This window comes from Balaenoptera musculus, chromosome 4 (genome assembly GCF_009873245.2).
Source record: "Balaenoptera musculus isolate JJ_BM4_2016_0621 chromosome 4, mBalMus1.pri.v3, whole genome shotgun sequence".
Taxonomy (NCBI): domain Eukaryota; kingdom Metazoa; phylum Chordata; class Mammalia; order Artiodactyla; family Balaenopteridae; genus Balaenoptera; species Balaenoptera musculus.
In genome coordinates, this window is record NC_045788.1 from 23457078 (window position 1) to 23472334 (window position 15257).

General features: G+C 38.8%; 1 protein-coding gene across 3 annotated transcripts in view; it reads left to right on the plus strand.

Annotated features, from left to right (window-relative positions):
• Positions 1-15257, plus strand: part of TRPC1 (transient receptor potential cation channel subfamily C member 1) — a 70550-nt gene that overhangs the window by 35512 nt on the left and 19781 nt on the right. For all 3 annotated transcript variants that reach the window (XM_036850436.1, XM_036850440.1, XM_036850437.1), the window contains 2 exons: positions 4966-5105; positions 6776-6919. In XM_036850436.1, coding sequence (XP_036706331.1) covers positions 4966-5105; positions 6776-6919 — 284 coding nt within the window. The remainder of the gene's footprint in view (positions 1-4965; positions 5106-6775; positions 6920-15257) is intronic.

The following is a 15257-nucleotide window of genomic DNA, read 5'->3' on the forward strand; positions in this document are numbered from 1 at the left end:
AACGGTGAAACTGTGGCTACTCTTTTCTAATCACAATGGCCCTGAACACACACACACACACACACACACACACACACACACACACACACACACACACAGTATTATTAATTTTCTAAACATATTCTGTCTCAGTAGAAGAGTGCAGTATGAATTATGCCAGTAAAATTCCTGGAAGTGTTTTTCTTTTCTCAGCACAGCTTCTGCTTTGAAACAGTTAGATATGAATAAACCTTGCCAAGGATGTTTTCTGAACCTGTTATGTCTTTAGATCACTCTGACTTCCTTAAATATATAGATCTGAACTTGCTCTAAGGAAACATGTAAGAATCATTTGCCTACTTGTTCAAAGTCACTCCTTGGTTCAATTTACTTTTTCATGCAATGAGCACAGGGACTTCTGACTCATGATGCCTGGCTTCTGTACATTTGTTTCCTGTTCTTTTCTTTAGCCCTCCAGGAAGAAAGTAGGGTTAAATTATAAAAAGCAAGGTAGAAAAAAAGAAAACAATGTGTTGATGAATCCACAGAATATTAATGGTATCCATTTACTTAATTTTTTACCATTGGAATATAATAGAACAGCCCTTACAGAAATGTATATTTTGAAATGTTGTCTACCTACTTTGTCCAAGCACAGGCAGAAACAGATATGGCCCAACACTCATGGAGCTTATGGTCTAATTATTGTTTAAAAGAAAAACACCCAATAACTTGAAAATCACACAGATAAAACTAAAAATTACACATGAGTTAAGTGCTACTAAGTAAAGGTCATGGAGCTAGGAGAGCAAGCATTTTTTAAGGGCATTTTACCTACTCAGGGGGTTGGAAAGTCTATCTTGAAGAAGTGATAGATAAGCTAAGATTTAAAGGATAAATAGGAGTCTACTTGGAGAATCGGGAAAGAAAAGTATTATAGGAGAATTGGGAGAGAAAAATATTCTAGGCTGATGTAAAAGTTACATTCAGATGCCCTGTGGCAAGAGGGAGCATAGTGCAAAGAAGGGACTGCGTAAAGGCTGGAGGAAGGAGGACAAGGGAAGTGGGATTTGAGATGAAACTATAGAAGTGGATGTTATACTAGACCATGGACAGCCTTGTTGGCCATATTAAGTAATTTTGACTTTATACTAAGAGCAGTGGAAAACCACTGGTGTTTTTAAGTAGGTGGGTGACATGATCAGACTTTCATGTTGAAAAGATCGTTCTGGCTACAGTGTAGAGAACGCTGGGTTGGGAGGAAGGGCTGCGGCAAGAGTAGGTAGAGGGAGACCAATAAGGAGCCTGTTGCAGTACTCTAGATGAAAGCTGATGGTGCCTTGGACTTAGGACGGTTGCCATAGAAAGAGAAGGAAACAGATTCAAGAGATATTTACAAAGTAAAGCCAGTAGGACATGGAAATATATATATATATATGAAGTGAGGGAGGAGGAAATTATTAAGCAACCTAGGTATTCTAGAAGAGTACTAGGTTTGGGGATTTGTGAAAGAGTAGATCCTGAGTGTGGTTTTGGGTATGTTGAAGTTGAAAAGCCTTCGAGAAATTCAAAAGATGTCAGTCAGACAATTGGATATATAGTCTAGACCTCAAGAAGAAGTTTAAGCTTGAGTTAGCAGTATGCGAATAATCTGCATATATGTTGTAGACGAAACTGTGGGCACACATGAGACACTTGAGAAAGTATAAGATGAGAAGAAGAGAGGACCTAGGAGCAAGCCTCGAGGAATTCCCAGAATGATGGGATTATGGTTTGCTAATCTTACTAATTCTAAAAAACAACAAAAAAGGACCCCAAAATGTAGTCCATTGATTATGTAGTGATTGCATTGCTTGTAATAGTTTAAAATTATTGTGTTCTTCCAATCCAGCTCAGAAATGTGAAATACATCAAGTGTATTAGCTTCACTTTGGTGTGGGATATTGCACAGGAGCTGGGAAACTACCTGTCAGTGGTACTTAATCTTTCATATGTCTGCCTTTTTGATCAAAATCTTCTCCAATTCGTGTTGTAATTTTTGTCAAGCGTTCCCTTTAGGTATAATATTACATTTTACAGAAATAAAACACTTATTTCTGTAAGCATCTTTCTTGGCTTAGTGTTCTACTGTTACAGTGTTTGGGTTAATAAAATGTAAACTATTTGGTTTAACATTTTTGGTTAGTTTTTATCTATTCATTTTAAATAGAAGCTCATCCAAGTGGACTTTTTAAAAGGTGTTTTCCCTGTCAGACCTGCAAATATTTTAAAATGTTTTTCTACATAAAATATGGGTACTGTATAATTAAGATGTTATGAACAGAGTTTTTTGAGAATACTTCATGTGTTTCCCAGGGGACTTATTCTGTTTACTGGTAAGTCAGAGGATGATTCTGATTGGCTTAACTTGATCTTCATCCATATTTAGGTTGTAGCACTCTGTTCTTTTGTCACTTTACATTCTCCTTAAAAATACCTTAGTGGAGGAATGTGTCATAAAGCTATTGTTGATTGTAGTACTGTTCTCTGTTACTCCCAGGAATATATAACTATGGAGAAACTTCTGGCCAAAGAAGGGGAAGGGAGTTATTTGGTTCGATTGGTTTTTATTTATGTATATTTATTCGTTGAGCAAATTTTTGAGCACCCACTGTGTATCAGGCACTATATAGGACATTTAGGACATTGGTTGATAAAACAAAGATTCTTACCCTTGAAGAGTTTACCCGAAGTGGGAGGAAGATAGTCAGTTAATAATAGACATAATAAGTAAACTATATCCATTGTTTTAAAGTGATAAGTACTAAGGGAAAAGAAAGAAGAGTTGGGGGATTGGGAGTGAGGGGCACAGGGTTTGCAATTTTAAATAGGAGGATCAGAGTAGGTGGTGAGCAAAGATGCAAAGTGAGGGAGTTAGCCAAATGGATGTCTGGGTGAGGAGCTTCCAGCCAGAGGGAAAAGCCCATGTAAAGGCCCTAAGGCAGGAGTCTTGTGTGTTCAGAGAACAGCAAGGAAGCAAGGAGGCCAGGAGTGGAGGGAAAGATTGATAGGAGAGGAGATCAGAGAGAAGAGGTAATGTAGGGCCTTGTAGACCATTGTAGGGAATTTGGTTTTGACTGAATAAAATGAGCTGTAAGGGAAGGTGCAATGCCCACTCTGCACAGTCAGCGGCGGTGGTCTTAGGTTCTCATTAACATTCACACTCGCTGGACACGATAGGCAGAAACCTGGCACCAGGTTTACTTACCTTTGGAAGATGTAAGACAGAAAATAGAGCACGTCAGCATGACAGCTTCAAATATATCTTTATTGGCAGTTCTTACAAAAGACGGGGCTGCTTCCCAGCCCCATAGGGGCACACTCAGTTGCGTGGAATGAGGCCATATTCATGGGTGTGGGCTACCCCAGCCAAAGAAGCCTGAAATCTACCAGGATTTCTTATAAATCCAGCAGGATATCTTAGAAAGCCTCAGAATGTAGCTCCCACTACATGCACACTTTACGTTAAGAGAGACATCACACAGAGAGGCTGAGGCCTGTGTTTCTCAGCATGTTTTCATATGGTCCTGGTTGGGTCTACTTTCAGGGTCTCTGAGTCCACTCATAGCCCTCCCAGGCCAGATGCAGTTTCCCGGTCAGTGGTTGTTTTTCTAACAATCTTCAACACAGCTGACCTTCCATATTTTTCTTAATGTAGTATGTTTCCAAGGCAATACTTAAATAGATGATAACATGAGATTTTGTTCCCATGGGAAAAGAGTTCTGTCCTGCAGTTAATTCTTTCTCCTCTGGGAGTTACTGCAGTGTTTTTTTTTTTGTTTTTGTTTTTTTTTAATTAATTAATTTATTTATTCACCTGTGGCTGTGCTGGGTCTTTGTCTCTGTGCGAGGGCTTTCCCTAGCTGCGGCAAGCGGGGACCACTCTTCATCGCGGTGTGCGGGCCCCTCACCATCGCGGCCTCTCTTGCTGCGGAGCACAAGCTCCAGACGCGCAAGCTCAGTCATTGTGGCTCACGGGCCTAGTTGCTCCGCGGCATGTGGGATCCTCCCAGACCAGGGCTCGAACCTGTGTCCCCTGCATTAGCAGGCAGACTCTCAACCACTGCGCCACCAGGGAAGCCCTACTGCAGTGTTTTGAGGAGAGAAGTAACACTTGCATTTTAAAAGGATTACTCTGATTGCCGTGTTGAGAATAGATTTTAGGGAGAACAGGGTAGAAGCAGGGAGACTAGGCTATTTCAGTAATTCAGGCCAGAGAAGATAGTGGCTTGAAGTTGAAATAGTGGTGAGAAAGGTTAGATCCTAACTATATTTTGAAAGTAAAGCCAGCAGGATTTACTACTGCATTGAATGTGTGATTTAAAAGAATATCAGTCAAGGATGATTCAGGGACATTTAGAGTGAACAGCTAGGATGGAGTTGCCATCAAGTGAGATGGGGACGTCTTCAAGAGCAGTGAATTTGGGTGCAGAGATTAGGAGTTCAGTTTGGACATGTGAGGACATCCAGTTTGAGATGTAGAGTAGCCAAGTACCTATACAAGTTAAGTTTAGGAAAGAAGTTTAGAGCTATTATTATGTAAATACAGGTTGAGTTCAGAGATAAAAACTTGAAAGTCTACCACATAGATGGTATTTAAAGCCATTAGACTAGACTGGATGAGGTCACTATAGGAGTGAGTGTAGACAGAGAAAAGAATCAGAAACTGAGCCTTTTGGGGGTTATGTATTTAACATCAATTTGCTTTCTTATGCTTGTTTCACATCATTTATTAGAAATCCCTCTCTGGGAAGGATATTATCATATGAAACTTAAGGTTATTTTCTTTCATATTTTTAGAACATTTTACTGAATGTTATTTTTTTCTTCTGAATGAGGCTACAACTGACATGTGTTATTTATTTAGTACTTTGAGTCTTAAGGTATTTTTTAGTTTATTATTGAACTTAAGAGAGCATTATCTGATTTTTTTTCTTCCTTTTTTAGGGATGATTTGGTCAGACATTAAAAGACTCTGGTATGAAGGGTTGGAAGACTTTTTAGAAGAATCACGTAATCAACTCAGTTTTGTCATGAATTCACTTTATTTGGCAACCTTTGCCCTCAAAGTGGTTGCTCACTACAAGGTGACTATTAACTATGTCAACTGGAGGCACAAGTGAAGTTTATTTAGGAAAAACCCAGGATATTTAGCTATGTATTTCAGAGTTACTTTGGCCCAAATCTGTGTCTGATGTGTTTTCATTCTAAACCTATCCTTGTGCAAGGGAATAGTACACATTGTTTCCTTCCTTTCTAATAGCTTCAAGGGTGTTAATTACCATTAAATGTTGGTTACCTATTTTATGCCAGGCACCATGGTTGATACTTGCTATACTTTATCTCATTTTATTCTCACAGGGATTCTATGAGACAGATGTCCTTATCCCCATTTTGCAAATAAGGAAAAGGAAGCTCAGAGATAATAAGTAACTTGTCCAAGACCACACAGTAAGAAACCAAGACTGGATTTAAATCCAGGTCTGTCTAGGCATTTTCTTTCTACCAAATGCCAATTCCTTACATCTGAGCTAGGTTCACTTACCTCATTAACCTATATATTACCTCATTAACCTAAGTAACACAAAGTTACTTAAATTGATTAGTGTTAGATATCTTTATATCTATCAGGAAAAAGTTTATCTGAATGGAACTCATTATATATTGGTTTACACATTCCAAATCATGACTATTATCTTCCACAGCTTAAAAAGTTATGTAAATTCAGTTATTTTCTGATTCCTATATTTTTAAATTTAAAATTTGACAAAAATCTAACCTTATAGACATCTTATAATGTTACTTTTATAAAGATTTATTAAAAGCCTAGGAAAGGTAATGGAGATTATGTTAACTATCTTTGTTTACACCTGAGTTTAGAATTCTGAGCTGTCACATTCAAGGAACTATTTATATAATATTTTTTGGGTTTTGACTAATTTATAGACTATAGAGAAAGCAAACTGGTTATCTTATATCACTTTATTAAAAACCTCTATTCCTGTAATTGATCAGTAGTACCGAACATGTTTATTAGGTATGTTCAATGACCAGAGTTGTGAAGTTATTAAGAAAATAAAAATTGATCATATATAGATAGATGGTTTGATAGAGAGGTTGATGGTCATTGGTTTTTTTAGACTGGTCTCTTTAGTTCTAGAAGCAGGGTGCCCATAGAGTTTATTATTCAGACCAAGACACTTTACAAATGAAAGGGGGCACAATTAATAATTATGCCAGGAAAACTGGTATGTAATCTGGGACTGTCCCAGGCGATTGGAACATGTGGTCATTCTATGTCTAAGTATAATAATACACTCTTTTTTTTCTTGTTATTTAGAAGGGAGAAAGTGTCTATGGGCCATTGTAGAATCCTGAGTCAAAGGACTAGGTTAATTTAATGTGATAGCTAATTAATTGACAGCACACATTCTTAAAGTTTGTGTTGTGGAATTTAAGAAAAACTAGCAAACATTTCATTCATAAAAAATTTAATGACTTAGTTTTTTAAAACATAAGAATTTCTGAGAAAACCTCTTTATATAGCACAAGTGATATTGCCCCACATATGTAGAAATCTTTTATTTATTTAAAACAATGTTATTTCTATTAAAAGAAGAGAACTTTATAAAACATAAATGGAGTTCCCCCACAAGGAGACATAAAAAAGTTTTCTTTCAACAGTCAGAATATTTGTTTTTATTTTCCTAAGTTGAGAGAGCTACTTTATCTTTGGCTTTTTTTCCCCTAACCTTAGTTTCATGATTTTGCTGATCGAAAGGACTGGGACGCATTCCATCCTACACTGGTGGCAGAAGGGCTTTTTGCATTTGCCAATGTTCTGAGTTATCTTCGTCTGTTTTTTATGTATACAACAAGCTCTATCTTGGGTCCATTACAGGTAAGTAATTAAAATTTCTTGAAGAAAATTTGGTAAAACTACTACACCTTTTACTTGTCCACTGGAATGTTGTTTTCTCATGATCTTAAAGCTAAACTTTGCTTTTGAAAATAGTTAACAGTTGAAAAGTCACAGCATGTTCATCTGCTTTGCTTCTGCCTGAATGATAATCCTTTGCTTTTAGATATTCCAAACTTTGTTAAGCTGTGGTCCATTGTCCCTCTCCCCCGAGTTCATAGACGTAGATGTATTTAAAATATAGTTATATTTCAGACAGTAGAGGAACATAACATTTTGCTTTTTACCAAAATGAATTTCACATTTAAAGTTTTAAGTGATAAATATAAGGGAGATGTTGTACAAACAGAATTCATACTTCATGATGATTTTGAAAATATGTAAGTTATATTTTAACAAAATACTCTTTTACTTTGCTTAATAAATATCAAATGTAATAAGTTGGAAAATAGAGTATTTAGAGCTAAAAAATTTCATAGAGCTTATGTAGTCCAACTTTATGCTTTACAGTACTTTATAGTTAAAGAAATTGAGCTTTTATCTTTTCAAAGTAGTATGATTATTATACATGAGAGTCCAGGACTAAATTCTAAGTCTCTTTACACTAAAGAAAGGACTCATAATTGGTTGCATGTACCCCACAGATTTTAGTAGTTGATTGTTCTTGAAAAGTGGAGTCAGTTCTGCTTGGTGACCAGCTCTACATAATACTTTGTTATTTTATAAGTCTGAAAACCTGAGCAATATTCATTTTTCCTTGTTAAGTCAAAATTTACTAACAACTTAGATTCTTTTTTGTATTTTTAAAGGAGATATTTTAAATAAAATGCATAATTACCTTCTCCAACAGAGATATGAAAACAAAATATGTAGGAAAAACCCCATTTGATTTGGCTTGTGCTGTCATCCTCCAAGAGTGTTTCCTGAAGTGTGACTCTCTGTTAGCCAAGTCCTGTGAGATGCTCTGACTGAAATAAGTTTGGGATACACTGCATTCCATATAACCTCTTTTGGGAATTCACAGTGCACATTATCACATTAAAGCCTATGAGAAAGAAGGAAAGAAACTTGTTTGATCTTGTTCAAACTGTCATCACCTAAATTCAGTTAACATCATACCCATTTTTCATGAAATATGCTCAGGTCTCTTTTTTTCTCCAAAACATGGTTTGTGAAACACTGGTTTAGACTGTCTGTTATTTTGATTTAATTTTATCACTAATATCGTCTATAAATGTTTTAATCAAGAGTCCACAGTATTTCTATATGCACATTGTTTTCTTTATTTTTTAGCTAAAAACTGATGGTATCACTAAGTTTCTATACTGAAAATTTCTTTATAGATTTTTAAAACGAGTTAAAAAGGAAAAAGTATATTATTATTTCTTAGCAAATTATTTGTTTCTTTTTCTTAGAACTGTTGAGTCAGGTCTTCCTGACTTAATCTTTTCCCAAAAGAACTATAGACATGTATACAAATACTGCATAAGTGGGTGTTTGTCTTTTTAGCTGTGGTGTGTGTTTTTCTCCTCCAGCAAGGTACTTTATATTGTTCTAATAGCCACAGAACTAGCAAATAATTTAAGTGAAGCTAGCAAATATTTAGTGTGCTCCTATTTTTTAAAAGGTCTACAGGTTAATCATAATATATGTTTAAATATTATGATCTAGTCCAGCAAATGATTTTTTAAAAAATTATCTTAAGGTATAATTTGCCATACAGTAAAATGTACCCATCTTAACTGTATAGTTTGATCAGTTTTGCAAATATATAAACTTGTTTCGAGTGTGACTGGTTCTCATGGTGCAGGCTCCCTGCTCCAAGTCATTATATAAAGTCTGCATCCAGCAGGAAGAAGGGGAAAGGCAGAAAGCATGAGCCAACTGTCTTTCTTTTTTTTAACAAGAGGACAATTATTTTTCCTCGAGGCCTACCAAATACTTCCACTTATAACTCATTGGCCAGAATTGGGTCACAGGGCTGTTTGTATCTCTGAGGAGATGAGTACTTTTAATTGAGCGGGGGGGGGGGGGAGAAGATGGCGGAAGAGTAAGACGCGGAGATCACCTTCCTTCCCACAGATACAGTAGAAATACATCTACACGTGGAACTGCTCCTACAGAACACCCACTGAACGCTGGCAGAAAACGTCCGACCTCCAAACAGGCAAGAAACTCCCCCCGTACTTGGGTAGGGCAAAAGAAAAAAGAAATAACAGAGACAAAAGAATAGGGACGGCACCTGCACCAATGGGAGGGAGCTGTGAAGGAGGAAAGATTTCCACGCACTAGGAAGCCCCTTCGCGGGCAGAGACTGCGGGTGGCAGAGGGGGGAAGCTTCGGAGCCACGGAGGAGAGCGCAGCCACAGGGGTGTGGAGGGCAAAGCAGAGAGATTCCCGCACGGAGGATCGGTGCCGAGCAGCACTCACCAGCCCGAGAGGCTTGTCTGCTCCCCCGCCGGGGCGGGCGGGGCTGGGAGCTGAGGCTCGGGCTTCGGTCGGAGGTCGGATCGCAGGGAGAGGACTGGGGCTGTCGGCGTAAACACAGCCTGAAGGGGTTAGTGCACCACAGCTAGCCGGGAGGGAGTCCGGGAAAAAGTCTGCAGCTGCCGAAGAGGCAAGAGACTTTTTCTTCCCTCTTTGTTTCACGGCGCGCAAGGAGAGGGGATTCAGAGCGCCGCCTAAACGAACTCCAGAGACGGGCGCGAGCCGCGGCGATCAGCGTGGACCCCAGAGACGGGCGTGAGGTGCTGGGGCTGCTGCTGCCGCCTCCAAAAAGCCTGTGTGTGAGCACAGGTCACTCTCCACACCACCCCTCCCGGGAGCCTGTGCAGCCCGCCACTGCCAGGGTCCCGTGATCCGGGGACAACTTCCCCGGGAGAACGCACTGCGCGCCTCAGGCTGGTGCAACGTCAAGCCGGCCTCTGCCGCCGCATGCTCGCCCCGCCTCCGTACCCCTCCCTCCCCTGCGGCCTGAGTGAGCCAGAGCCCCCGAAGCAGCTGCTCCTTTAACCCCGTCCTGTCTGGGCGGGGAATAGACACCCTCAGGCGACCTACACGCAGAGGCGGGTCCAAATCCAAAGCTGAACCCCAGGAGCTGTGCGAACAGAGAAGAGAAGGGGAAATCTCTCCCAGCAGCCTCAGAAGCAGTGGATTAAAACTCCACAAACAACTTGATGTGCCTGCATCTGTTGAATACCTGAATAGACAACGAATCATCCCAAATTCAGGAGGTGGACTTTCGGAGCAGGATATATTAATTTTTCCCCTTTTCCTTTTTTTTGTGAGTGTATATGTATATGCTTCTGGGTGAGATTTTGTCTGTATAGCTCTGCTTTATAATAGCTTTATTTTACTTCACTATATTATAGCCTCTTTCTTTCTTTCTTTCTATTTTTTCTCCCTTTTACTCTGAGCCGTGTGGACGAAAGGCTCTTGGTGCTCCAGCCAGGCATCAGGGCCGTGCCTCTGAGGTGGGAGAGCCAACTTCAGGACACTGGTCCACAAGAGACCTCCCAGCTCCACGTAATACCAAACGGTGAAAATCTCTCAGAGATCTCCATCTCAACATCAAGACCCAGCTTCACTCAACGACCAGCAAGCTACAGTGCTGGACACCCTATGCCAAACAACTAGCAAGACAGGAACACAGCCCCATCCATTAGCAGAGAGGCTGCCTAAAATCATAATAAGGCCACAGACACCCCAAAATACACCACCAGACGTGGACGTGCCCACCAGAAAGACAAGATCCAGCCTCATCCACCAGAACTCAGGCACTAGTTCCCTCCACCAGGAAGCCTACACAACCCACTGAACCAACCTTAGCCACTGGGGACAGATACCAAAAACAACGGGAACTACGAACCTGCAGCCTGTGAAAAGGAGACCCCAAACACAGTAAGATAAGCAAAATGAGACGACAGAAAAACACACAGCAGATGAAGGAGCAGGGTCAAAACACACCAGACTTAACAAATGAAGAGGAAATAGGTAGTCTACCTGAAAAGGAATTCAGAATAATGATAGTAAGGATGATCCAAAATCTTGGAAATAGAATAGACAAAATGCAAGAAACATTTAACAAGGACGTAGAAGAACTAAAGAGGAACCAAGCAACGATGAAAAACACAATAAATAAAATTAAAAATACTCTAGATGGGATCAATAGCAGAATAACTGAGGCAGAAGACAGGATAAGTGACCTGGAAGATAAAATGGTGGAAATAACTACTGCAGAGCAGGATAAAGAAAAAAGAATGAAAAGAACTGAGGACAGTCTCAGAGACCTCTGGGACATTAAACGCACCAACATTCGAATTATAGGGGTCCCAGAAGAAGAAGAGAAAAAGAAAGGGACTGAGAAAGTATTTGAAGAGATTATAGTTGAAAACTTCCCTAATATGGGAAAGGAAATAGTTAATCAAGTCCTGGAAGCACAGAGAGTCCCATACAGGATAAACCCAAGGAGAAACACGCCAAGACACATATTAATCAAACTGTCAAAAATTAAATATAAGGAAAACATTAAAGGCAGCAAGGGAAAAACAACAAATAACACACAAGGGAATCCCCATAAGGTTAACATCTGATCTTTCAGCAGAAACTGCAAGCCAGAAGGGAGTGGCAGGATATACTTAAAGTGATGGAGGAGAAAAACCTACAACCAAGATTACTCTACCCAGCAAGGATCTCATTCAGATGTGATGGAGAAATTAAAACCTTTACAGACAAGCAAAAGCTGAGAGAGTTCAGCACCACCAAACCAGCTTTACAACAAATGCTAAAGGAACTTCTCTAGGCAAGAAACACAAGAGAAGGAAAACACCTACAATAACAAACCCAAAACATTAAAGAAAATGGGAATAGGAACATACATATCGATAATTACCTTGAATGTAAATGGATTAAATGCTCCCACCAAAAGACACAGGCTGGCTGAATGGATACAAAAACAAGACCCATATATATGCTGTCTACAAGAGACCCACTTCAGACCTAGAGACACAGACAGACTGAAAGTGAGGGGATGGAAAAAGATATTCCATGCAAATGGAAATCAAAAGAAAGCTGGAGTAGCAATTCTCATATCAGACAAAATAGACTTTAAAATAAAGACTATTACAAGAGACAAAGAAGGACACTATATAATGATCAAGGTATCGATCCAAGAGGAAGGTATAACAATTGTAAATATTTATGCACCCAACATAGGAGCACCTCAATACATAAGGCAAATACTAACAGCCATAAAAGGGGAAATCGACAGCAACACAATCATAGTAGGGGACTTTAACACCCCACTTTCACCAATGGACAGATCATCCAAAATGAAAATAAATAAGGAAACACAAGCTTTAAATGATACATTAAACAAGATGGACTTAATTGATATTTATAGGACATTCCACCCAAAAACAACAGAATACACATTTTTCTCAAGTGCTCATGGAAGATTCTCCAGGATAGATCATATCTTGGGTCACAAATCAAGCCTTGGTAAAATTTAAGAAAATTGAAATCGTATCAAGTATCTTTTCCGACCACAACGCTATGAGACTAGATATCAATTACAGGAAAAGATCTGTAAAAAATACAAACACATGGAGGCTACACAATACACTACTTAATAACGAAGTGATCACTGAAGAAATCAAAGGGGAACTCAAAAAATACCTAGGAACAAATGACAATGGAGATACGACGACCCAAAACCTATGGGACGCAGCAAAAGCAGCGCTAAGAGGGAAGTTTATAGCAATACAAGCCTACCTCAAGAAACAGGAAACATCTCGAATAAACAACCTAACCTTGCACCTAAAGCAATTAGAGAAAGAAGAACAAAAAAACCCCAAAGCCAGCAGAAGGAAAGAAATTATAAAGATCAGGTCAGAAATAAATGAAAAAGAAATGAAGGAAACAATAGCAAAAATCAATGAAACTAAAAGCTGGCTCTTTGAGAAGATAAACAAAATTGATAAACCATTAGCCAGACTCATCAAGAGAAAAAGGGAGAAGACTCAAATCAATAGAATTAGAAATGAAAAAGGAGAAGTAACCACTGACACTGCAGAAATACAAAAGATCATGAGAGATTACTACAAGCAACTCTATGCCAATAAAATGGACAACCTGGAAGAAATGGACAGATTCTTAGAAATGCACAAACTGCCAAGACTGAACCAGGAAGAAATAGAAAATATGAACAGACCAATCACAAGCACTGAAATTGAAACTGTGATTAAAAACCTTCCAACAAACAAAAGCCTAGGACCAGATGGCTTCACAGGTGAATTCTATCAAACATTTAGAGAAGAGCTAACACCTATCCTTCTCAAACTCTTCCAAAATATTGCAGAGGGAGGAACACTCCCAAACTCATTCTACAAGGCCACCATCACCCTGATACCAAAACCAGACAAAGATGTCACAAAGAAAGAAAACTACAGGCCAATATCACTGATGAACATAGATGCAAAAATCCTCAACAAAATACTAGCAAACAGAATCCAACAGCACATTAAAAGGTTCATACACCATGATCAAGTGGGGTTTATTCCAGGAATGCAAGGATTCTTCAATATACGCAAATCAATCAATGTGATACACCATATTAACAAATTGAAGGAGAAAAACCATATGATCATCTCAATAGATGCAGAGAAAGCTTTCGACAAAATTCAACACCCATTTATGATAAAAGCCCTGCAGAAAGTAGGCATAGAGGGAACTTTCCTCAACATAATAAAGGCCGTATATGACAAACCCACAGCCAACATTGTCCTCAATGGTGAAAAACTGAAACCATTTCCACTAAGATCAGGAACAAGACAAGGTTGCCCACTCTCACCACTATTATTCAACATAGTTTTGGAAGTGTTAGACACAGCAGTCAGAGAAGACAAAGAAATAAAAGGAATCCAAATCGGAAAAGAAGAAGTAAAGCTGTCACTATTTGCAGATGACATGATACTATACATAGAGAATCCTAAAGAGGCTACCAGAAAACTCCTAGAGCTAATCAATGAATTTGGTAAAGTAGCAGGATACAAAATTAATGCACAGAAATCTCTTGCATTTCTATACACTAATGATGAAAAATCTGAAAGTGAAATTAAGAAAACACTCCCGTTTACCATTGCAACAAAAAGAATAAAATATCTAGGAATAAACCTACCTAAGGAGACAAAAGACCTGTATGCAGAAAATTATAAGACACTGATGAAAGAAATTAAAGATGATACAAATAGATGGAGAGATATACCATGTTCCTGGATTGGAAGAATCAACATTGTGAAAATGACTCTACTACCCAAAGCAATCTACAGATTCAATGCAATCCCTATCAAACTACCACTGGCATTTTTCACAGAACTAGAACAAAAAATTTCACAATTTTTATGGAAACACAAAAGCCCCCGAATAGCCAAAGCAATCTTGAGAACGAAAAATGGAGGTGGGGGAATCAGGCTCCCTGACTTCAGACTATATTACAAAGCTACAGTAATCAAGACAGTTTGGTACTGGCACAAAAACAGAAATATAGATCAATGGAACAGGATAGAAAGCCCAGAGATAAACCCACACACATATGGTCACCTTATCTTTGATAAAGGAGGCAAGAATATACAGTGGAGAAAAGACAGCCTCTTCAATAAGTGGTGCTGGGAAAATTGGACAGATACATGTAAAAGTATGAAATTAGAACACTCCCTGACACCATGCACAAAAATAAACTCCAAATGGATTAAAGACCTAAGTGTAAGGCCAGACACTATCAAACTCTTAGAGGAAAACATAGGCAGAACACTCTATGACATACATCACAGCAAGATTCTTTTTGACCCAGCTCCCAGAGAAATGGAAATAAGAACACAAATAAAACAAATGGGACCTAATGAAACTTAAAAGCTTTTGCACAGCAAAGGAAACCATAAACAAGACCAAAAGACAACCCTCAGAATGGGAGAAAATATTTGCAAATGAAGCAACTGACAAAGGATTAATCTCCAAGATTTACAAGCAGCTCATGCAGCTCAATAACAAAAAAACGAACAACCCAATCCAAAAATGGGCAGAAGACCTAAATAGACATTTCTCCAAAGAAGATATACAGATTGCCAACAGACACATGAAAGAATGCTCAACATCATTAATCATTAGAGAAATGCAAATCAAAACTACAATGAGATATCATCTCACACCGATCAGAATGGCCATCATCAAAAAATCTAGAAACAATAAATGCTGGAGAGGGTGTGGAGGAAAGGGAACACTCTTGCACTGTTGGTGGGAATGTAAATTGATACAGCCACTATGG